The sequence below is a fragment of the Equus przewalskii genome, chromosome 1 (genome assembly GCF_037783145.1).
Source record: "Equus przewalskii isolate Varuska chromosome 1, EquPr2, whole genome shotgun sequence".
NCBI lineage: Eukaryota > Metazoa > Chordata > Mammalia > Perissodactyla > Equidae > Equus > Equus przewalskii.
This window is the reverse complement of record NC_091831.1, coordinates 8038672-8063829: the sequence shown is the minus strand read 5'-3', so window position 1 is coordinate 8063829 and position 25158 is coordinate 8038672. Positions and strand designations below refer to the sequence as shown.

At 55.3% G+C, this 25158-nt stretch overlaps 1 protein-coding gene across 22 annotated transcripts in view; it reads right to left on the bottom strand.

Moving 5' to 3' along the window:
• CTBP2 (C-terminal binding protein 2) overlaps window positions 1–25158 on the bottom strand; it is a 166066-nt gene that overhangs the window by 18212 nt on the left and 122696 nt on the right. For 5 of the 22 annotated variants that reach the window (XM_070573768.1, XM_070573653.1, XM_070573702.1 and 2 more), the window contains one exon: window positions 12071–12220. The exons of 16 other annotated variants lie outside the window; for them this stretch is intronic. Coding sequence is in view for 1 of the 6 variants with exons in the window: in XM_070572979.1 (XP_070429080.1) it covers window positions 7578–7770 (193 nt within the window). In the remaining 5 variants the exon portion in view is untranslated. Of the gene's footprint in view, window positions 1–7577; window positions 7786–12070; window positions 12221–25158 lie in introns of those variants that run through there. One more of the 22 variants, XM_070572979.1, reaches the window with a different exon arrangement.

Below are 25158 nucleotides of genomic sequence, written 5' to 3'. Positions count from 1 at the left end.
TCAGACAGCGTTTGCAGAGCTCACACTCACGATAAGAAATCCAAGTTGTTAATTAGAAAGCAATCACACAGGAAAACGACGGCGGGCACAGGCAGGCATCTAGAGCCATCCAAGGCATCTGGAGAGGCTGAGGGGCCATCACCACAAGATGTCCATCCACAGCATCAGTGCATGCATCCCGTTACCTGGGAAACAAACTCCAGGTTGCCTAGTGATTGCCTCCCTCCCTGACTTGGGTCGCCTTTCTCTTTGGCAAAACCCACCCTTTGCTCTGGTGCAGGCTGGGCATGCAGAATGCAGCTGAGGCTGGTCCATGAGACCCATGCGCTTCCCAGTTGAGGCCCCAAGCTCGGATACTGGCTGCAAGCCCTTTACAGCAAAGCAGGAAACGGAGCTGCACAAGGGTCACACTGCTCAGAGGAGCTCAAACTGAGGAAGGACGCTGAGGAGGGATGGGTGGGTGGGTGGTGGGAGTTGGCGAGACTCCCATGTGTCCTGCGTGAGGCGCAGGGACCAGTGGGTACCCAGTGTAGGGCTGCTGAGAACCAGGCTCTAAGTGGGCCACACGAGACCCCCACCACTGAAGATGAGGGAAAGCTTAGCTGGGCCTGCTGCCAAGGTTGGCTTCTATAAAGAAAGGGACCATGCTATAAATGCTAGCTCAGTCCCAGAAGGGCCTCGTCCCGCCGCACACCAGGGAATCAAGTTAAATTCAAGCCACCCTGCCCGGCACCCGCTGTCCCCACAGCCTTGCTGGAGTCAAGGGTAGAGGTTCCCAGAAGACCCAGGAAACGCCAGTGAGATGGAGTTGTAAACAGACTTTCCACCTCGCTTCGCATTACTCAACACGTCTTTCACTCCTGACAATGTGAACAATTTTTAGTATGTTAGGATGGAATTGACACATGGATTCAGATCTATATACGTTAAGATGGCCAATGACCCTTTAGGGGACTACGGGAAATGGGGTACCAACGCAAGGGCTGGCTCCCAGGCTTAGGAGGGGGGTGCCCTATTTCCTCTAGGGTCAGAGAATTTAGGAGAGAAAGCCGAAGTACAGTGTTTCATGAGAATTCACTAAAAATGGAGGTTTATGATCAAAAGTTAGGCTACCAATTACTAGACACTGCTCAAACCCCGAGACCGACAAGAATCCTACAACGTTGCTCTTATTCCCATTTCGTAGTCAAAGAGACAGAGCTAAGAGTGACTACATACCACACCAAGGAAGACCAGGGGAACAATGACAGCTGGCTCACACAGTGCCAGGGACCCAGCAGAGTCCGAGGAAACACCTGCTGATAAAGGCCAGAGGGTCCTGGTGGCCCTCTGGTCAAAATGACTATTTCCTTTCTAGTCACACTTCCCCCTGATGACCTTGCCCTATCCATTTCAGAACAATTCCAGCTGCAGCTGGACACAGCACAGAAAGCCTATCAGTGCATGACTTTCGACAACTTGTCCAGCACTGACTTTGCAGGGCAGAAAGCTGGGCCGACTCCCCTGAGTCCACTACTTGCTGGTTTCAGGCTCGTCTCTGCACAAGCAGGGACATGCTCATCACCACGGATGAGAGCTCCAGCTCGAGGCCAGCTCTCACGTCCGGCCCTGGGCCTGGTATTGCCTGGAGCTGCGGCGGCATGTAAATAATTGTGAAATTAGAGACTCTCAGTGGCAAACAAAGACGACACCAGGCCGAGTTGCTGGAGTTTTGTTAGGAGTGGCCAGTTGTCCGGGGAACACCAAGTCTTTGCAAAGGCCTCACGGATTCCAAGGGGCAAGGGCATTCCCCAGGGAGGCCACAGGAAGCTCTCTGGCCACCCAGCCTCGACGCCACCTCGTATGGACAACAGCACCAGATTTTACGTCGGGACCTGCTTCTTCCCCAGGTGACGCAGCTGACAGGTCTGTGGCTGGCCCAATGGGCTGTGTTCCTGAGCAGAGTGACCGATGGGGAAATGGGCGGAGCTCGCCACATGCAGGCGCCCCGTGGCGTTCCTGAGACCCATGTTCTGGCCTTCCTGCACACTGTGAATTCAGCTGACATCCCTCCTACAGAACTAAGCATCGTGTTTAAAGATCTCAGTCGGTTTCTGTTGCTTACAATTCAGGAATCAAACTGCCTCAGGGACATGATTCTGCCACTTTCAGGATTTCAGGAATTGAGCAGTTTTACCCCAAAGCAAAGTGGCTGCAATAATCATATGTGACGCAGCAGGCAGAGGCCTCTTTTGACGCCTGACCAGATTTTATGGAAGCGGCTCAACACTGCAGAAGCCTCGAGACACCCGTGCTGGGAGGGCCAGGACCTCGGGATGACGGCCACACGTGCGGATTGCTCCACCTGCACAGGGTCACCTCCCTGCTCGCCTGACAGAGGCTGGCCAAATACACAGAGGCTACCCCTGGAGGCCCCCACAGGCTGCCTGCGTACGGCTGGGATCACCAAAGGGAAAGGACCTGCCACAGCAGCCTGAATCCACGCAAAGGTCTCCACTGCTGCTCAGGGGCCAGAGAACACAGCCTCACAGCGGGACCCAGCTGGGAGCCTCCGGGGTCCGAAGGCAGTTGCTGGGATTCTCAGGGCTGGCACAAGCTGTCCTGACAGCTGATACCAGAACAAGTACCTGGAAAGGTCCAGACAGGAGACCCACACAGGTCTTAGAAAGATCCGAGACAAATGCAACACCCTGCACGCTTAGTGAGAGGCCCTGGAGCCATCAACCAAAGAGGCCTCCGTTCCCAGGGCCTGCAGGATAGGACAAGGCAGCACGCGGGGCCCCCATCCTCCCGCGCACGTGTCCAGGGACAAAGCCACACAAAACCCAGAGGTCCGGAGTGGGCAGAAAGGGACACAGCAGACCTGCACCCCTTGCCTCTCCAGCCAGGATCCATTCACAAGGGTCTGATCATGTCTCCCACCACTCCAAGAACAGATCCCCCTTAAATGCAGCTTCTCCCCAGTTAAAAAGGCCACTACCTGCAACCCAGCACAGCCCAATCCCGTTGGCTGGGCTCAGCAGTCCCAAATTTTAGAAAGCTAGACACACCATCAGGGCCTGGTAAGGGGCGTATTTCACAGGCTTGCCTTTGCACAATCGAGAGCTGAAACTTACCACTGGGGCAAATCAGGGGCCAGATGCTGACCTTGGGACACAAACGAGCACCTATCGGAGGCTTGGTGTTACGCTTGCAGAGGTGGCTGTGTTGAGGGGTCCCCCCGTCCATCCCAGCACACGAGGTTGCAGAACCCCACCCGGGGAAGGTGGCCTCGGAGCCCCGTGCCGACGTGAGGGATGCCTCTCTTGCTTTATAAACATGTTTATCCACGTCATAAAAACTGTTCTAAACCACCAGACATGGGATCTCAGCAACAACGAATGCTCCACTGGCTGGGGTTTGTTCAGAAAGCAGATCTGGAAAGTCAGCAAGGGAACGGTGACTGTCCCCCCGTCTCTGGAGACCTCAGGAAGGTGCCCCCCGCCACGGTGGCTGTGGAGAGGGCCGGGTGCACAGGCAGCTCCCCCCACATCTTTCAGGGGAAAGACCATGGGAGCAGAGGAGCGTGAAGGGGGTGTCCAGAGGGCAGCTTCAAGGCAGTGATTTGAACTAAGACGTGTTGCTAAGTGTGGCACCATCTTAAGGTAAAAAAAAAATGCAGTCACCGTTGGAAATCTCATCTTTGCTTCCATGTCACTGTCTGCCTTTTCATTTGGAAACGTGCTCTGCTCTGTGGTGTCCCCAGGCACCTCTCGCAGGCCGAGCGAGCTGTGTCCACTTCCTTCCCACGGCTCCAGGGCAGCCAGGCTGTGGCTCGGCTGCCCTTCAATTCTGAAAGATCAGTGATGTGTAGACACGCCCCCCCGCCCGAGGAGAACCCCATCTTCTCAGGCTGCTGTTCTTCTCAAATCTCACTTTTACCCCAACAGTCCCCTGCCCCCTGCTCGGCCTAAGGGGACAAGAGCCCTTTCTCACTGGCCCAGGAATGGTGCACTGGCCACCTTGGGGCTGAAAGGAAGAGTTTCTGGTTTTAAGTCTAGCACACAGCACGCTTCCTGGCTGAGGCAGAAGCGCAGGTCAGTCACGTGAACGGACCCCAGCCCACGGGCGCTCGGCCTGCTCGTGGGCTTTTGCAGGCCAAGGCTGCCCTCTCCAAAGTGGACCCTCAGACCTGAATGCATCCTCACTCCATCCCAGCCTCAGACGCGGGCACCTGGTGTGGTCCTAGGGACCCAGAAAGGAACAAGACATGGCCATTCCCTCTAAACATATGGGGAATCCAGCTAATGGAAGAAACACCTTTCTTCAAGGAGACGCTTTCTTCAAGTTGTCCAAAACTGGGAACACGAAGTAAGTTTTAATCAGGAAGAATTCAAAATTCAAAGAACGGCTGGAGCTAAATTGCCATTATGACTAACGGTGTGTTGAGGACTGAAGAGGAGAAAGTAAAGCAAACCTGGACAGAGAATGCAAATATGCAACTACTTTTCTCTTTCTGTGCTCATGACAGACATCACTAATTGATCCCAGCACTCTTTTCTTAAGCCAGCATTCTTGGCCTCAGAGTCCCTGTTGACCCCAATGCCCCACAGAGTCGCCCTGCAAGGCTAGTTGAAATCTGCCTGCCCCGCTTGAGCAAGCCCAATCCCCTCTTGGAACAGGTAAAGGCAGGTGAAGGTCAATGCTCCATGCTTTCTATGAACACTGTGAGCGTTGGAGGAAGCAGGAAGTAGGAAGGAAGCAAAGGTCCACCAACCCAGGGGCAGACCACGGCGTGCACTGGACCTCTTGGGCCACCCCTCCAGGCCTGTGACCAACGGCCCCATGACCCCTTCAGTCACTCCAGGACTGCACTCTGCTCTGCTGAGAAGGGTGGGCTTCTGGAGAGGACAGGGAGAGAGACCTCAGAGGGAGGGTGGGCTCCGTGGCAGGTGCCTCAGTTTGTCTCTACCTCCCTCACAGAGGAGTCTCGGCTGCATGTGGCCAAGTGCTGGGTGACACCACGACACCCACCTCCCATGACTAAGCCCCTTCCCAATGTGACTTTGCCACACCCCCAAGTGCTCTGCTCTGAACAATGGAAAGCGGCAGAAGTGACGTGGCACCACTTTCAAGGCCAGACCTCCTGGGAAGGCACTGTGCCTCTCACGTTCACGCCGGAACCTGAGACCCCCGTGCACTGAGGCACCTGGGGAGGAAGGACCACAGAGTGAGAAGCCCGGCCGTTCCGGCTGAGGCAGGCGAGGCCCCGAGACTCCGCCGCTGCTGAGCTCAGAGCCGCCTGCAAGCCAGGGAGTTCTGGAGTGATCTGTTACGCAGCAACAGCTAACATGTGCTCAGGAAGGCAAGGTCAAGGCGGTCAGCACTCACCATGTGCTCCATGACCAGACAGAGAACACAGACAGACGGACCCAGTGCTGATGCAGCAGGAACCCCAGGAAGCATGTCCCCGGGCCTTGCCGGGACAGATGAAGGCCCTGTACTTTTTGAATTTATTTATTTATTTTTCTGGCGAGGAAGACTGTTGAGATGCTAACACCTGTGCCAATCTTCCTCTATTTTGTATGTGGGACGCCGCCAGAGCGTCGCTTGATGACTGGTATGTAGGTCCGCACCAGGAATCCAAACCTGCGAACCCCGGGCGGCTGAAGCAGAGCGCACTAACTTAACGCCTACACCACGGGGTGGCTCAACCCTGTATTTTTATAAACTCAGAAGCGAGAGCCTTCTGGGGAGCCCACCAAGCGTGGGGATGAGGCGGCGCCCCAGGCAGGGTTTGCAGGAGTGCGATTCATTACCACGGCAGCCTTCCGTGAGGGCTGGAGCCCCTTTCTCCATCCCTCAGTGATGGGTGAGCCTGCTTCACCACCACGGCAGACTCAGAGCAGCCTTCTCCACCGCCCGGCCAACACAAGGCTTCAGGATGCTGGAGGGGCCTTTGGAAACAGCGTTCCTCTCCTCTCACTTTCCTGGATGAAGCCCTGTTCTCAGACCTCTCCCAGGAACATGCTAGAACGCCTCCCTGTCTGGTGCTAAATCTTAGGGTCAGGTGACTCAGAGCCTCGTGTCAGAGATCTCTCTCCCTCTGGAAGGAAGCTTTCAGAGCTTCTCTTCATTCCACAGCTGGGACGCCAAGGCCCAGGAAGATGACAGGGTCCACAGGCACCCGACAGGTGAGCAGTGGGTCTGTGAGCAGATCTGAGCTCCGCATGTCACCACACTAGGCCGGCTAAGCGCTCGCCCAGCAGAAAACTATTTAACTCAACTCTGACTGAGGGCTGGCCCCAAGCCACGTGCTGGAAAAAACGGCAGGAATAAAGAACAAGATAGAACAACCTGGCTTAAAACCAGCGCAGGTGAATAAAAAGGAACGAATACTTTCTAAAATAAGAAAGTGGCAACTGGCTGCACCCTCACCAACTATAGGCACTGTGCAAATTTCCTCTAGTGACGAGTGGTACAACCAGGTAGGAAACAAGCTCCAGACAGACCCTGCACACGCAGCCCAGCCTCTCCTCATTCTGGAGCACCAGCCACCTGGACTCAGCTTGGTCTCCCGAGGTCAGGTTCTTCTCCTGAGCCACGAGTACACGAACCACTGCACTGTTCACATCAGAAAAAAACGAGTGTGGGAAAACCTGGCCTAACCAGCTCTCTGGGCACCCAGGGGCTGGGCTGTTGGGGGTGACCCACACTCAGTGAGCTCCCCAGAAGGCCAGGTGGGTCCCACAGGGGCCTGGTTTTAAACCGCTCCTCTGTTCTGATTTTAGCATCCTCTGCAAAGTCAGCTGGAGGCACAGTGGAGAGGCGGCCACGGGAACGCCGTGGTAAGTAGATTAGCTTCTTAAATAAAACATGGATCTTAACGAGTCATGGCCCCCAAGGAGGATGCTCTCAGGCCATCTCTCTTGTGGCTCAGGTAACAGCTAGACAGAGAGTGGGCCAAGCAGGAGGCTCACAGGCTCCCACGTCTCCACCCAACCAGCTGAGTGAGGCTGGTGCTCCCAGGAGCCTGGGCAGTGCCCTCCCCACCCCATGGCTCGCTGGGTGACCGCAGTGTGTGTGTGTGTGTCGGGGAGGGAGGGAGGGTGTGGATGTGCACGCACATGGGCAGTGTCCTCTGGAGTGGAAGCAGATGTCCAGACTTATGCCACAACATCTAGTTAAAAAGAAAAGGAGAACTTCCGTGCCTCCAGAAAGACCAGCATATGCTGTCACTTTAACCAGCTCCTCAGAGCACCCCAGGAAGCTGTGCTGGCAGCCTGAACTGTGCAGTGTCCACATCACACCAGGGACCCTGAACAGAGAAACGCGACAGATACTTTCCCTTTTCCAACAGAGCTTAAAGCAAAAACAAACTCAAGAACCACTGTGTCGCTCATCTGAAACGATTCTCTTAGGCCCTCGCACGCCGGCCCTGCGGGCTCTTGAGAAGTCCGGACACCTCCTGCTCTGCTGTGCTGGACGCACCCTCCCAAGGGCGGCTCCTGGTTTTCAGTGTTGGGGCTCTGTCACCCTTGCCAGTCCCAAAGGACCCTCCTCTGTTCCTGGTGAATCCCTCTGCCCCGACACAGTACCTGATGGTCTGGAAAGCAGGTGTTTTCCACCGGGGTGGGCTGACCACCACCCACTCGGACCCTCCCGACTGACCAGGCCCAAAAGGAGGAAGGACGCCAGTGAAAACCACACATGCCCCTTGGAAGACACTTCCACAGAGCAGCAGCCAAGAACGTGAGGCTCCGCTTCTATTTTTGGTAAAATGTGATCCATGTCGTGTATTTCCTCAAAGGCCCAGCCTCATGTGGGTGGTCCCAGAGCACTGGAGAAGGGAGGAGGGGATGGAGGGGCGTGGCTCTGGCCCAAGAGCAGCAGACACCGGGCTTGGGGAACAGCGATCCCCAGCAAGGACCCACTGGCTTCCCGTCCAGGTGAGCTTACACAACTTACCTTCCCACTTCACAGCCCATGAAGGGCCAGGCAATCGCTATCCTATGCACGGGCCTGGGGATCACCTCAGCTGCCCCTTCTGAGCACCTCCTCTGCACCTCGTATCCAATAAACAGCTCCGACAGAATCCTCTGGAACATGTTCTCTTACTGCCAGGCACGCCAGGGGTCAGATGACACTCACAGCCACCTGTGCCTCCCCCACACCCTTCCTCCTTGTGGCAGCCCCTCCAAGCCTCTGTTGAACAGACGAGCCTCAGGACTTCACCAAAGACTACACGGCTAAAGGCTAAGAACCTCTCAGGACAAAAGGGGCTCCCAGGAGACTAGCTAAGACCCTGGGGAACAAGTTTGCAGGTCCCAACTTCCATGAGGGCGCTGACCGAAAAGCCAGGGCTCAGCTGGTCAAGTGAACGCACTGCTCCCTGGCCAGTGCCCACCTTGGTTTCCTGGGCTGCTGGCCAGCGGTTCTGCACGACAAGAGGGCTGCGACTGGCCGTGAGGTCAGCCGAGGGCATCCTGGGCCTGTTCTCCCCGGGGGGGGGGGGGCACTCTCTGGTTCCAGCTCACATCCCAGGATCCCTGAGATTCTGACTCAAGCATCTGGTTTCAAAGCCCTGAGCTGCTCTGGAGCTCGCTGGAGAGACCACCAGGAACACGCACCCTCTGCTCAGCCTCACCTGCAGATCAAAATCTTGTCTGCAGCCAGGAGGTCTCCTCCGCCGCAGTAATTAGACCAGACTTTACAAGGATGTGCCTGGAAACTGGGACACACCTGACACTGGCCTAAAGTTTTAAAACAGTAAGCCACATGGCCGGCACCACTGTTCTCAGACATTTCTTAACTGATTTTCAATATTTTATTGCATTAATAAAATCATCTGTGCACCCAAAGCCAGAACACACATGGAAACCAAGGTTTGGGTGACTGGGAGTGGTAAACAGGCAACCCCCACACTGTCCATGTGGGCCCACATCACAAGGCCCATCCTATCGGTCCACAACTTTAGATGGAAGCCGTGCTGCGCAGCTCTCTTGCACCTTTTCATTTAAACCCTTGTGAAAACCCACTCCGGGAGGCACTGTTCCGTTTTACCAATGAGGAAGCGGAGACTGAGAGGTGGGACACACTCGTCCAAGGTCACAGAGAGAACAAGTGGTGGGGCCAGGACTTGAACCCACGTTGTTACAATCCCAGGGCTCACCATAGAGCAACCAGAGACAGCCAGTCCATGCCCACTTGTCACTCCCACACCTCCCTGGGGACCAGCTCAACTCAGCACAACTGGGCACCGGACAGCCACAAATACCAGGCCGGGCGCTGGGACCCGTGGGCTAAGGGAGGGGGTCCGTAAGCTCCCCTCCGCCTGCAGCACCCTGTCCATCAATCACAGATACTCGGCTCGAAATTCACCAAATCAAGAGCCGCTGCCTGGGGTTTCTCACCACAGGGGTGGACCCCTGCCTTTGGGGTCGCTCTCGATTTTCTGGCCTGAGAACTGAATATCAGGGTGGGAACTGTCATCCTACATAATCCTGTAGCACCAGGGAAGAAAGATGCAAACCCTCCCTCCTCAGTACCTTCCAAGCTGAGATGCCTCCCAGGGCCCACCCTACCCCTCCAGTCTGCTGGTTGCCCCTGGTGCCCTAGAACCACGGAGCCCGGGAGGCCACACCCAGGAAAGTCCGAGAATCCCACAGGACGGTGAGCAATGGTGGGTGCACAGGCCCCACTCCCCAAGCCACTCTCAGGGACACACCGTCACTTCTCAGAGTGCCCTTTGACCCAACACACAGCCATAGACCTGGCTGATAAGAAACCTGGCCGCAGGAAATGTCAGCTTGGCCCTTGACCCCTGCCCCTAAAATCCCAGGACTCCACAAACACATGCTTTTCCTTGCAGGAAGCAACCTGATGGGGCCTCTGGCACGTGTTCCAGCTGCTCTGCACCTTGAGTCCGTGGGCCGCCAGGCAGGGCCTGCTCAGGCTCGGAAGGAAAAAGCGCTTCCCCCAGGGTCTGGGGACAGAACGAGCCCAGAGGACTGAGCTTCAACCTGCTCAGGGCCACGTGGCTAGGACAGCGAGAGCCGGGCCGCAGCCGATCACAGCTGTCCAGGGCTGCAGGCCTCTTGTGTCCAGCCAGCACCAGCAGCCGTGGTCAGAGTGGGGCACGCAGTTCCGTCTCCTTGAAACTGCAGCTGGAGAGATGGCGAAGCCACCAGGCCTTGTCCAAGAGGACAGAGCTGAGAAAAGCGAGCCTTTGCCGCCCAGAGCCACCCACGCCAGGCATTTTCCTAGAAACCCCCAGGGCGTAGGGTGCTCACCAGTGCCCACGTGTCCGTTCCTTGGCTTTCAATTAGACTGAGGGAAAAACGTCCCACAGCCTTTGGCAGCAGCTCTGGGCAGTTTAGCTGAGCCTGGAACAGCTTTGCAGAGCAGTCCCCGGACAGCCAGCTCGGCCACCTCCGCCGTTCCTGCTCTGAGAGTCACTCGCCGTTCAGCTCATCGGCGGTGCTGGACCTCATGCAGCAAGGTGGAAAACCAGCCTCGCAAGCGTGCGAATGACACAGAAGGAGAAACAAGCCACGCGGGCATGGACCCGGTCCCCGCCTTCTCTCCGAATTGGCTGTGACAGCCAGAGCCACATCCCAGATGGGAGGGCAATCGCTGGTTCTCGGATGGACACAAAAATCAGCAGAGCCCCAAACACCACGAGCAAGGAACTCAAAGCCGTTTTCCGAAATGGCGCCTGTCCGAGTGCTGGGGATCAGAAGTCCGCACCCTCGGTCCAGGGCGGCCGAGGCGGGACGCGGGGCCTGCTGCCCTGTCTCTCTCCTCGAGGCCGAGGGACTGGCTGCCCCGGTGCCGCCTTTCAGCCCCAGCTGTGCCCAGGAAGGCGCCACCCGCCACGGGGTGTTTCGTTTGAGTATGTCTCCCATTCTAAGAATGTGCCCACAGCAACAATAGAAGAGGGCGTTTGAGAAAAATAAGAAAGAAAGATGAGAAAAGAAAGAAGGGGCACCAGAGGGGGCTGGAGGAGGCAAGCGCCACATACCCACCGGCTGGCCCGCCCACAGGAACCCCAGTAGGTCAAGGTCAACCCACCACCCCACGGACGTGCCTCCCCACCTCTCGCGGCCACCAAGTATTAGAGGGCCCTCCCACCCAGCAGGGGGGCTTCATACAGTCTGGGGGGACAAGGAGGGTGAACTGTGTGGGCATGGTGAGGCTGGGGAAGCCCTTGGAGGGGTCCCTGACCAGGCTGAAGACACCCCCACTCCTCCTGGTACCCGGGCGTCCCGCGGCCCCGGAGCAGCCGGGGAAGGACCCTGCCCCTGCAGGCTGGCCGCACCAGGTCCTTCCGAGGCCAGAGCCGGGTCGTCCCTCGGGGAGCAGGCCTGCCCACGTGTGCCCGCGCCCTCCTGGGTCGCTGCCTCAGCCACTGGCTTGCCCCCTGGAATCAGATGGAAGGACTCCACCGGCGCTTCTGAGAAATGGACACCAGGCACTCCTCCCCGCAGGCCCCTGGATGAGCCCGGAGCGGCAGCCCTCTTCTCTAACTGTACTGCCTGGGCCACGTGCCCACAAAAACAAGACCGCCCTGCTTCCTGGCTAGAGGGGCCACCAAGGCCGGGACGGGGACGGAGGCCCAAGTCTTCTAGCAAACTCAGGTTTTCATGCGGCCCTAAACCAAAAAGGAAAGTGATTCTTAAGGAACCTTTAACAGGCTTGCTGGCCGGTGGGCCGGCGGCCAAGCGTGCTGCTGCCCTCAGGCCCCAGAGTCGCCAGGAAGCTGCTTTTCTCCAACACAACAGCTGGTCGGACGTCCCCTCCCTGCTCTTTTCCTCTACAACTTTTTCTTAAAATCCAACCACTTCTAAAGCGTTCCAGGCTCAAAGCCCAGTTCACAGGAAAATACTAGAACCCATCACAAAGTCACATTTATTCCCTCAAATAAAAAGCATCTAATAGAAAAATCCCCAGTGGGGAAGCTGGTTAGGTTGCAAGGCCAGCTTTGAGCACTGTAGACCCACGGGGATCGGACCGGCCCACGCTGGGCGGCTGGCGACAGCGTTCACCTCTTCAGGCAGGGCCCCTGCACCTGAGAAGACTCGCCACTTGCCTGCAGACTTGGCTGCCTCTCCGGAGGTGCCGGCCCGAGGGAGAAGCAGGCACCCCAGGGAGCATTCACTGTCAGCTCAGAAGCAGCCCAGCCCAGTCACACGGCACATCGGAGCTCAGCAACTTCAACTGGATGAGGTCCTGGTGAAAACTAACAAAATTTTAATAAACATTAGAAGACAACACACAGGAGGCTTCAGGAGGCAGCTGAGCCTGTAAACGGGAAGGTGCAGGTTGGGGCATGGGACGAGGAGGTGACATAAGAAAGCAAACTGCAAACACAGAGCTGAGGCCACTTCTTTGGACAGGTGGTCAAAGGCAGGGGACATTCACCTCAGGACTGCTCAAATAAGGCTTCTGAGCAGTAGGTTTGTCAGTCCTATCTTATGCACAATGTGAATCCTTTAAGTGATCTGATTTCCCTCTTTGCATTTGTTGCTAGGAAGCTCAGAGTGCCATTCCTTGTGCACAGGACTGCAGGGAATGCTGTGTTCTCAGCCAGCTTCATCTTTTCCTGTGCTTACGTCTGTCTACTCAATTTTACCCTTGTGTGTGTTAGAACCATTCCTGACAGTTAGGTTTAAATCCTCTTAGGACCAAGAACATTTACACTCCACTTAATCATCTGGAAGAATGAATATCCTTAACTCTCCCAAGAGGCAGCACAGTACAGAGAAAGGGGCTCAGCTCTGCAGCCGCACAGCCTGGGTCCAAGTGCAGCCTGCAGGTCACCTGCCAGGAACAGGCGAGCACCCAGCAGGTGCTCACGAAGCCAGGCGAGCAGTGAGCTTAGTCATCAGCTCCTGGCGTGATGAAGTCCTTGGAGCCCTCTCGGGGGGCCCATCACCCCAATGTCACACCTGGGGAAGTGAGCCTCAGAGCACCTCAAGACTCCTGCTCTGGAATCACCCACTCATCCTCTTTCCTCGTGCTGACATGGACCTCGGCTTCCAGCGTGGACTGGTGGCCCCTCCCTGACTTTACGTCACTGTTGATCTCCCCATGCTGTCCTACAATGCTGTGCTTGGTGGTACCCCATGGCACAGTGACCAGTCACAGGTCTGCAGTTAGACAGGCTGGCTTCAAGTCTCAGCTCTGCTGTGTGAATTGGGGAACAGTACTGAGCTGTCTGAGCCACAGACTTTTCATCTTAAAAGGGGAAATGCCCAGAATCTTCCCAGGGATTCAGATGGTTATTGATAAAGCTTGTCAAACACTCTAGATGGGTGACAATTACTATAGTTTACTGGCCTAAGTAAGCCCTGGATTCTCTCAGGCTGGCTCCCCTGACCCCAGTCCTGGTAGAGGGGAAAGAGACACATCGGGGGCAGCTTGGGTCAGACGCCCCCACTGGCACTTCACGCACCTGTGATGGGAACCCAGGAGTCAGAGATTCCTGCTGCCCTCCCTCCCGCGGAGCACAGCCCGGAGCCCTCATTGTTCCTACAAACTCGGCCCCAGAGTTCCTGCTCACAGGGCCCTCTGGTCTTCACACCACGAGTTGTTCCACTTACATTTGCAAACCCTTCCTGGGATCAATTGTCAACCGCTCTCGGGAGAACGTGTCCCCAGGGCCTCTCGGTGGGCAAGGGCGTTTACAGGTTTGATTTGATGCTCTCCTAAAAACTTGGTGAAAGCTGTTTCATTCACATGCTGCACGCACACTGCCATTTGGCTCAACGTGATGGCAGCAACCCTTCCCGCTCCCTGAGCAGCGGGGGGAGCAAGCAAGTGAACAGTCTTGTTTTTTCGCCTTTACAGGAAAAAAGACTGGAAAGTCCTCTGCGTAGGGCCGCCTCCGAGGGGGTAAAACACACCAACAGCAGCACAGTAATTCAATTACATTCAGCTTCCAGATTGCTAACGCGGGCTAATCAGTTACGGATTACAAGTATCATTTCTCTTTCACAAACGTAAAAAAAAAAGTCTCCCACGTACCAGTAAGGAATCTGTGAAACAGCTTTAGAATTCTTGCCTCGTATTATCTTGCAGACAAGAAAGGGGCTCCAAACACCTGGAAACCTGCCCTGTTAACTAACAGATGTTGATTTCCTCTTTTAAAAAACCGTCTCTCTTCCTTACGAGGCTGGTTGCCAAACACACTATGTCTGGTGCGCGGCTCCACCATGGGGCTGGCCCCTCACCTGGCTCAGCCCTGTGAAAACATCAGCTGACGGTGCTGGGACAGCTGGTCACCCCTGAGCAAGAGAACACAGCTGGAGCCCAGCCTCACACCATATATAAGTTAACTCACGATGGTTCAAAGATCTAAATCTAAGAGCTAACACCATAAAACTCCTGGGAAGAAAACAGGCACAGATCTTCATGAGCTTGGATTATGACACCAAAAGCTCAAGAAACCCAAGAAAGAAACAAATAAATTGGACTTTAAAATTTTCAAAATGGAAACTTTCATGCTTCAAGGACAATATCAAGAAAGTGAAAAGAAACACAGAATGGGAAAAAATATTTTCAAATCACATGCCTGATACCAAAAGCCAACGAGGACTTCTGGCCTCGCCTCCCAGGCCCCATGGCTCATGGAGACCCAGGTCAAGCGAGGTCCACAAAGCGGAATGCAACTCGGAGAGCCCAGGGCGGGCAGCGCACGCTGGAGAGAAGGCTCACGGCACAAAGTAACACGCTGAAGGGGTCTGGTGGCTTCTCCTTTTCTCGGCCAGATAACGCACTGGCGCTGACTGGGCCTGTGATGCGGCTCGGGCCCTTGTGCCCCGCTCCGCACGTCTTCCAGGAGAATCTGACCCCCACCATGAACGAGACTGCCGCCTGGGAGAGGCAATCGGCTCCGGAGGAATGTGGGGTGGAAGAGATACTCAAACACAAAACTCTTATTTAGAGACCAAAGTCGAATTCAACGGGCTGCTTCCTGAAGGCAGAGGCGGGCGACAGGCCCTGGTGGATGAGGCTCCGCTCTTTCTACATGGAGCTGCTATCCATCCCAGGAAGACGAAACGTCCAGCTGGAGATGAGAAGGGTGACGGGCAACTTGTGCCCACTCGGGCCACTGGAAAGGGAGCTCGAGTAGAGCTGGCCAGTGCCCCGGCCGCAGTCTCAGCTCCTTCCCCCGTGACAACACTGACCAATCCCTTTAAACTAACTCACAAGAGAGCACAGCGAGGACCAACTCGTTAACCGCCTTCTCTGTGGCCCAGACCATTAGGCAGAAAACCTGCAGTGATCTCGCAGCCCTCCCAGCGGGCCAGGAGCCCACTGTCCCCGGGAGGCAAGACTGGGGGTCACACCCATGTCCCCATGTGACTCCCCAGATCACACCCCTCGTACAATCATTGACACACACCCTTGAGGGGGGGTCTGAGCTGTCACGGGGAGACGAGCCCTACAAGAGTTGAGTTCATAGAAACTCCCAGATACGCAGTTTTGTGAAAGGCCCATGAGGCTTGTCCGACTCAGGGCAGCCCTCACGCAGGGACGTCTTCTCCAGGCTGCCTGACCTCTGCCCACCCCGACACTGTCCTCCACAAACAGAAGCAGCAAGTCTGCACCCAAAGTCAAAGGAGGCTACTTTGAGGGGCACAGAGCTGGGGGACAAGCCCGGCCTCTGCCCCCCTCAAATGCCCCACCACGCAGCAGCATACTGTCTCCCAGCCTGAGAAGTGGCCAAGAGACAATGACGATGGTAAAAGCACCATTTTCAAATGAGCCCAGCCTCTAGGCAAGGCCAAGCAGGTTTAATGACCTCAATACTCAAGTTACTCCTTCCTCTGCTCACTGCATTCCCACACGCTCACGAGGTAGGTTTAATGCCTATCCTCCTTAGACAGGGAAATAGAAACAGAGAACTCAATACACTTGCCCGAAGACACACAGCAGGCTGTACATCTTTGAGTCACACATTCAACTACCTTACGTTCCTGGGTCGAAATCATTCCTGGGGTGCCTGGCTTTTCTGGGAGTCCAATAAGGGACCCGAGAAACTCAGACTCAGCCCAATAAAACCAGCTACAAGAACAAAGGGCAAGGCCAAGTTCAGATTGAGGTTAGCCAGGAAGGAGCAAATGACCAAGGTCCAAATTCTTCCGGGCACTGACAGGTGGGAGAAAATCGTTCCCGCTCAGGGAACATAGCAGAGTCAACAGTGGTGGCCCAGAATGACAAAATCAATCCAGCAAGCTCCCAACAGACAGCAGGAAGCATGGGGGCACTAAGAGGGCAGGGAATGGCCACATGCAGGGCCTTGAATGCAGAGGCCAGGGCAGGTGACCACCAGGGGGCACCCTGAATTCGGAGAACCATGAATCAGAGAGTGAGGTTTTACTCCAAGTATGTGCTCAGTGGTCAGCCCGAAAGACCGACAGAGCACAAAAGCCAAGAGAAGGCCCGTCGATTTACTGATGTTGGACGTGCTGCAGTGCAGGGGTTTTACTTGGCAAGGATGTCATGTCAGCACCTTGGAAGTACACGGCGCCTCCACAGAGCCTGAGCGGGAAGGGATGGTGTGCCAAAAGGGCCCTGGCCAGAGGCAGAGGAGAGGCCTGGCTGGGTGGCCTCGCACAAGCCCCACGCCTGCTTTAGGAGAATGGAAGTTCTTGACCATGGAGGTGTAGGCCACTCTGCATGAAAAAATCTGGGAGATGCCCCAGTCACAAACCAACAGCCAGGACCTTGGCAGGCTACAGGAGGGCGGGACCCCCACACACAGGTCTCCACCTCCTCGGGCTGGTATGAGCAGTGCCCCATCCTCCTGGCCCGACCACGACGGCTGCAGTTTGACGGCCATTCTGGAGCATGTGCCCTGCCCTCAGCCTTCCCGCCAGTGCACACAGGCTCCTTAGGAATGCTTTCCCAAGCCTCCAGGCTCCAGAGGGCCCTATGTTTTCGGGTCGTGGTGATCCCCTCTTCCAGCCCCCAGGTTTGGGTCTCATCCACTTGTGGGTGCCAAGCACCTGACCCGGGGCCGGCACAGAGCAGGGGCTTGGTCAATACTGAAAGATCAGCGAGCCTGCACCGAGCTCACGCCCCGCCTCCTGGGTCAGGGGGCTGCATCGGGTCTCCGGCCCTGGCCAGCAGCCTGGGAGAGGTCTCTCCACCCCTTACCCGTCTCTTCAGCCAGACCATACAAGCAGTGCCGGGCTCACCTCCCCGCTGCTCTGCAGGCCAGTTCGGGGTTGGGTCCCCACACCCCACCTGCACAGGTCCCCATGCGCTGAGATGGGGCAGCCAGGAGAACCTACCCTTCCTGGGCTGGCTCTGCTTTGGGGGTGGGACATAGGTGAGATCTGGGAGCGGGGAGTTCTTTAGGGCCTTCTGGTGGCCTTCTCCAGCCTCCCCCCAGACCGACAGTGTGTGAGTCATGTCCTCAAGACCAACGAACCGTCTGCTCCCCTACCCACCAGCACAGATCTTCCTGATAGCCAAGGATGAGAAGGAGTCACCCGGTGGGCACCGGCCCAACAGGATGCACCTGCTCTGGCGATTCCGAGATGACTACAGGTTTTCTTCAGGGGGGACCGCCTACCATGGAGACCAGGTGTGCGCACCTATGGCGCCAGAAGCCAGTGCCACGTTAGCAGCACGCAAAACAAGGCCACATGAGTGACGAGATCTGGTGACAGATAAAACCAGCCTCTTCTACCGCCCCAGTGTAAACGGGCCACGGACACTTCCTGTCCTGTGGACAGCGCCCCTGGTGACGAGATGAGTGCTGCAAAAGCACTGAAATCTAGCTTGCATCCAGAAAAATGACTGGAAGGAAACAGAAAAACGGCAGAGAGTGGGCTGGGGGGCTGCCCTTCCCTTGTGGGAAACAGCGCTGGGTCTGCCCCTCGGCTGAGCCCTGTGCAGCCTAAGGGCTCTGCTGTATTTTGGGAGGACAGAAATACGAAAATGGCTGCAGCATTGTTGTCTACATGACATGCCCTGCTGCATCCGTCACAGGGACAGCTCCGGTGACAGCAAACCTTTGGCCGAGGTCGACACCACGTGATGTGGGGGAGGGGGCATCACTGGGTTACAGCCACTGCCGGAAGGTTCTAGAGCTTGTGCCAGTCAACCAGGTCAGTGTGTGATCGACAGCAGATCCAGCAGGTGCTGACGCTCACGCGGGGCCGACATGCAGCCCCAGTAATCCCGAGTCACGTGGGGCTGGCGGGCTGCACCAGGGTCCCTCCATGCCTGGTCACCCTGACCTGCCCGGTCCCCAGACTAGCAAACAGGAGCTTCTCGTTTATACGAACCAAGCCAACCGCGATGAAGCAGGTAGTTCAGCTCACAGACCGAGAAAAGCAAATGTATGTTAAAATATCCAAAGCACATAAAAATAAAACCAGGCACTTAAAAACAAACACACCGCGCACTGTAAACACACAGATTGCCTCTCCAAAAGGAGAGAAGACAGTCCACTGCCTAGGCATTGATTCCCCGCCCCTCCAGATCACAGGGAAACATCAGGCGAAGACCCAAACGAAGATTTATTCATGCTGGTTGTGCCGCAAATGACCAGGGTGGCTAGATCTAGATTTACAGAGAGCTGTCTCCCATTTCAGCCCCGCTCAGCAGCCGAGGCAAGGTGGGGCTCCGGGCACAAGCTTCCAGTTTCTAGACCTGAGGTCTGCGGTGCTTTCCTTAAAGGTAAACGTTACCCTCTTGGGGTCCAAGCGGCTCGCCAGGAGCATGGCTGTAGGTTCCAACAGATCCGAATCTGGCTGTTGATTCTACCAAGGTTGCCACACAAAACGCCATTTATACAGGCTGAAAGCTCCCGGGAAGCCACGCTCCTACCCCAGCCCCTGACACACTGCTTTTGGGGGAGGGTTATAATGAGACGTGGAATGTATGAGAAGGAACGAGGAGGAAAACGGCAGCTACAGGACGGACCGTATGACAGAAATTTATTTGCTGGCAGACTTCCGACTGCAGACTCTCTTGGCACTGGCTTGCTGCCATGCAAATGAAACAAAAATCAATATCCTTTGGTCTGCAAAACAGTGTGTTAACAATCACACTCCTAACAACTTAAATATCTCCCTCACCCCACACCCGAATAGCAGTGAACGTTTTTGTTAGGAGGCAGTGCAAAATTAACAGAAAGAGAAGAAAATAAGGCAATTTAACAGGTCTTCCTTCAGCAAAACCTTTCCAGGACTTCAACGAGGAGATAATCTTTCTGTGATTATGACCAAACCCTCCCGTTGCTTAGCAACACATAATTAAGGAATATGTTTTCAGATCCGCTTTGCAAGCCCGGCCATTATCAGATGAAATTACTGGAGCAACAAATGTCAGCGCCATGCAAATTAGTTGGTTGCAAAGAAAGAATGTTTGACTGTGAGGGAGAAGGCAAAGGCCCTCGGAAAAATTATCTGACTTTTCTTCTGTCGCACACTGACTACAGAAAGTCAAATAAATTCTACGACTGGACTCAAAAAAAAAATCCACAGGAAGCAAAACCAGAAGCCATGTTGAGAGACAACAGGAAAATTCAACTAGTTACTCAATCTTCCTTTGGAAATAAGAAAGAAAAATGCCTGGAGGTCAAGCTGTAATGCAACAATAGCCATTTTAGTCTATGAGTAGCCCAATCATCACCAGCTCCCCCAGCATGAGAGAGAAAACTAATGCAGCCTCTCACAGATGCAAGTGGAGCGTCCCGGGACCCACCCACCACAGCTGTTTAAGGCGTATTTTCTAAAAGGTACATCTTATTTTTACCCCACTGCCTCCAGCCTATAATACTAGCTGTTTAGAAAAAAACTCATTTAAAAGGGACTCAGTTTTCTAAATTATGTTGGGGAGGGTAGTGGAAGAAAAGGAAGGAAACTGATTTTCAGCTTAAATTGTCAGTCAAGTTTCTCGAGCTAAAATAAAAATTCTAAGTATTGTTCAGAGGATATCTACCTACAAGTTTACCCACAACGCCCAAGGAAACGTACGCAGTACATGACATTTGTCTCACGTTTTGAAGAGAACCACCTAGGATCGCTCTCTTCCCTCAGCGTGGAAATATATTCTTCCCCGCGAGTAAGCAGAATTCCCAACTCTATTTTCCAATATGTGAGACTACGTCTGTTTTTGAAATGGGGTTCTACGGGATTTCACCATGTGGCTTTGTTTTAACACACAAGCCTGGAGTCATAATGCTTTGAGCTCTACGGCAGGTAGTTTCACCTCTGCTAATGCGTGTAGACCCTTCAGAGGTGCATTGCCACACTATAATGCACTTCTAACGGCATGTGAACAATGCACAACTCACGGAAGAATTGGGTAAATATCCCTGCCTTCTCCAAAGCCACTGAAAGTGAACTGGAGCAAACACCACCCCTCATAGGCTGATGGTTTCATTCTGTTCTGAATGGTCCTGGGTTTCTCCCAGAAACACAGTTGTGTTTCACCACCATAAAGGGAAATCCACAAATCAACTTGAGCTCAACTAGAGAAAGGGGAGGCAATGCTGTTCCAGTGGGTCAGCCTGAACCGCAAATCCACTTCACCCAAGAGAACCCCTGTCAACTGGCTGGCCGCGGTGTCTTGTTTGGTGGAGTGTGCGTGTGTGCGTATACGTGCGAGTCAGGATGTGGGTCTGGTCTCCAGAGAGCAACAAAAACGTGAGGACTCACTGTCCTGCGCTTGAACCCCCACCTGCACTATCCCCTCAATGTCCTAAGCGAGAAAAGGCAGGGAGGGGTGCATTACTTGGTTCCGGAGCAAGCATGGTGGACACGATGATGGGGGCCCCCGTCCGCCGGGCCACCTTCTGGTAGGAGGACTGAGGTGTGTGGAGGCTCTGGCTGGCTGGCGGCAGGGTGGATGGCTCCACGGGGACACCGGGCTTCCGCAGGAGCTGGGGGCTGCCATGGGGGCTGGGCAGGGGAGACGCGGCCACACTGCGCTCCCGCTTCAGCAGTTCCATGGGCACCGTGTAGGCTGTGGAGTAGGCTGTTCTGGGGCCTGGATGAAGGGCGGTCGCAGGACCTGGGTTTATCAAGGCCACGCCAGCCTGAGGGGCATATGTGGGGCCCAGCCGGGCTGTCAAGGTGCAAGGGGCAGGAGAGCTATACCCAGAGTTAGAGGGGAAGTGGGGGGCCTGGGCTCCCACCCCAGGGGCAGAGTAGGTAGCCGCCGTCTCTAGGAGGTGCTGGGATGGTGCACTGGAGGGGCGGCGAGCCAGGTCTCCAGCTCGGGGGGACGCCGCCTGCAGGGGACCCACAGGCTGGGGCTGCATGGCTGAGGCACCCAGAGAAGACAAGTCACTGTGGAGCTCACTTCGGTGGCTGAAGCTGCTGGAGCGTGTCCGGGGCGGGGGGCCCGCCCGGCCTTGCCTCCGCAACTGCATCTCAGTCCTGCAGCTGCTGGCCAGGCGGCTCAGGACGCGGGCCTGGCCCAGGTTGGGCGCGACGCACTTGATGTCCGCCTCCTCCATCGTGGCCAGGACGGCTGGAGAGTCAAAGCCCTGCTGCAGCAGTGACACCAGCGTGGCCTCTGCCACACCCTCAGCCCGCAGGAGGGCCAGGAACTCAGGCATCACAGTCCTCTTGCCCCCAGGTCCCCGGAAGGTGGACAGGTCAGCCTCACAATTCTCATAAGCCACCTTGGAGCGCATACTTTCCTGGGCAAGGCCGTAGCCCCGGTTCAGCGTGCCTGGGGCTGCCCCTGGGCCACCCTCGGAGGCGGCAGCCGGGCCGGAGTCCATGACCAGGCACGTGGGGGCTGCCTGTCTGGCGGAGGCCGAGTCCGCAGGCCTCTCGCCAATGTCATTGTAGACCTGGCTGGAGGGATAGGAGGGGGCCTCGTAGCGGCCATCGGCCAGCTCCGCTGCATACCGCGCAGGCGCCGGGGCCCTGCTCTGTGTCCGCTGCCCCTGAGGGATAATTTTACCTCCAGGATCGCGGTACAGGTGACCAGTGTCCTGCAGGGCAGGGACCCGGCCTTGCACTTGATCCCACATCATTCTGCTGCCAAGCACTCCGTAACTGGGCAGCAAGTGGCCGAGTCCCGGGTCTCGAGGGTGGCGAGGCTCTTTGGGTGGCCGAGTGGCTCCGGACGGGTCACCGTAGTAATCCCGAGGCAGCAGGCCACCGCGAGCAGACATCACTGCCTGTCTGCTGTCGTAAAAGGTGAAGTCGGGAACGGAACTCTTCCTTCCGGCGCCCGAATGGTACAAGGCCTCTGGGGGGAGGCAGGGCTCGGCGGCCCCGGGCATGGCGGCGACCTGCAGCCCGGGGTTCGGCTGCTCATACCACGGTCCCTCTCCGCCTCCGTCCGTCAGAGAGCTGCTCCTCCCCGGAGCCTCGGCGATCTCCCAGGGGCCCTCGTACCACCCGGCAGCATCCCAGCTCTGTGAACGCCCAATATTTATATGCCTGCTGGGAACCGGCATTGGAAAAAAGATGAGTGCGGCCGAGGCAGAGGAGGAAGCCTCTCTTTATAAATCTTCAATTACATACATCAAAACCAGACCTGGCTGGATTCTAACCCTTCCGAGACGGCAGGAACAACCAACTGGGGGTTTCCTATTTCAAAGTATGGCCTAAATTATTAATCCTCTGAAACCTTAGTAGACAAAACACAACACTCACGGTAACTTTGCCTCACTCCCCAACGGTGGCACGAGAGGTCTTTTCTTTACGGCTCAGTCCCAGAAAGGAGGCTGCACCGAGCCTGCTGGGGGCCCCTCCCCGGCGTGCTCACATGGACCTCGGCTCTCTCAGCGTGCGGATTAGGAGCTAAATAAAACCCCTAAAGCTTTTGTTCCATGTGACATCTCGTTAGACTGATGGAGCTGGCTGCCGGCTCCGTCCAGGCCTCCCGACCTACAACGGGGAATTATTGTCACACTGAGGCCATGGCTTATCTCTCTCGTCCTCACCAGGGTACTTTTGGGATGAGCACTACCTCCCCCTCCCAAAGGCGCCTCCCCGCGACCTGCCTCGGAGCGCCTAAAAGTGACAGAAGGAAAATAGAAAAAGACCGCTTTCATGTCAATTCAATCTTAATCCACCCTGATGAAATGTTAATCCATTGCACACGGCCAGGAACAAATTAAATGTGAACAGGCAGGCAGGATAAAACGAGAAAGTCTCACACACGGTTCTAGAACACAAGGTGCCCTGAGAAGTGGGCCAGCTCTGCAGCCCGATGCTTCGCCAACACTGACATCTGGCTCTGGGATGAGGCTTTGGTTATGAATCAAGCGGGTTACACTGCTCCAGTCCACATGGATCCTTCACCTTATTATTGTAAAACACAGACCCCTTCATGCTGCCAGGAAAAAAAATCAACCACTGTGTGTGTAATCTAGAATTTATCATTTCAAGACTGTAATAGAGCTCTACGACTAAACCCGAATATTACGAAGCAAAACCAGGAGACGTGGCTGCCTCTGAAGGACCTCTTCATTTAAATCTGTTCTCAAGGAAAGTGTAACTCCAGCAGGCACGGCCCGGCTTAGATCTTGCGGATGATTTTCCATATTCCCGTGGATTAGGACTTTAGGTAGCCTACCAGTGACTTTAGCTCAATAATGCAAAGCACAGCAGTTCCTTAGATGAAGGAACGGCCCAAACAGGAGGATCAAAGGATTTCCTTAAACACACAGATGGGGGGTCGGCTCCGAGGTTGAGCGGTTCAGTTCGCGCGCTTCACTTAGGCTGTGGCGGCCCAGGCTTCACTGGTTCGGATCCTGGGTGCGGACGTGGCACTGCTCGTCAGGCCACACTGAGGCGGCGTCCCACAGGCCACAACTAGAAGGACCCACAACTAAAATATACAACTATGTGCTGGGGGGATTCGGGGAGAAAAAGCAGAAAACAAAAAAACAAAAACCACATAGATGGGTCCCGGAGAAGCAACTGCACAAACCAATGCTGCAGGTTCTGCCCCTCTGACTGTGGGACGCCCGTGACAAAGAAGGCACAAGAAAAACGCAAGGTGGTCATCGGGGAGCTGCCAAGGCTGTGTACAACCAGGACATTTTAAAATGAGGTAACGGGCACATTTGCAGCCATTAAACCTGAGTGTTTTGAATTCATTCACATCTCTCTCAATCTAAGATTCAACTGGAATCTTCAACTAAAGAGAAATACTAGTCATTAAAAAATTTCTTCTAATGTGAGAAGTAGAAGTTTCACCTGTGAGAGAAGAGAGTGGGTACAAGTCTGTTTCCAGGAACTGGAGGTACACAGTAATGCAAGACAGTTCACAAGCGCAGTGCCTGCCCCACCTCCCCATGTCCTGATCGACATATTAAACTTCGGGATAAACTCTGTTTAAACCAACACGACTCCCCCCGCCAAAGAGTGCTGGTCCCCTAAAGCCAGAGCTTCTGTGATCGCTGATGGACTGTTGAGGAGCTAGCCCAAGTAGTGCTCCGAGATGCAGCCCAGGAACCCCAGAGTCCATTAGTTAAACACCAGGGCCCCCACTTCTGATCCCAAAATGCCAACAGGCCATCAAGTCATCTCAGAAAAACGCCCTGGCCGGCGAAGAGACCCAAACCCTCCCTCAGGCTCCTCCACCTCCTATGATGCATGAAAAGAAAAAAGAAGAAAACTTAACAAGCCACACTGCGCAAGGTTGGGTTTCCATGTTTAAAAGAAGTCTGCTGGCGCCAATTTCTGCAACTCCTCTGCTGGCACATTTGCAATCACGGGCTGAATGGCCCGGGCAGGGGAGACGGAGGAAACAGGCCTGGCCACACACAAGACAATATTTACACATCTCCCCAACAAGCCTGAGGATGTGTTCACTTAGAAGATACATCAAAAAGGACAGGAAAACGTTACAGACCTCAAACTAAATGGAAATAGCACTATTTGGTTACAGTGCATCATTTCCCGGCACCACTGGGCTGCCAGGGGGTCGGCCAGGGAGCTGGCGGGCTGGGCAGGCTCAACTTCCATAGGTTTTCTCCTCTTCTGGGCACCACCGTTCAGAACCCGGGCAGAGAAAGGAGAGGGCTGAGATAAAGATGGAACGGTCTCACTGGGAACCCTGCTACGAATGAAGACAAAGAGACGGGTTTGCGTGGAAACAAGCCTGGCGGATCAAGCAGGACACACCTTCACCGAGAAAGACACCAGGTAACCTCCAGCAGCCCCAGGCCCACATCCGCCT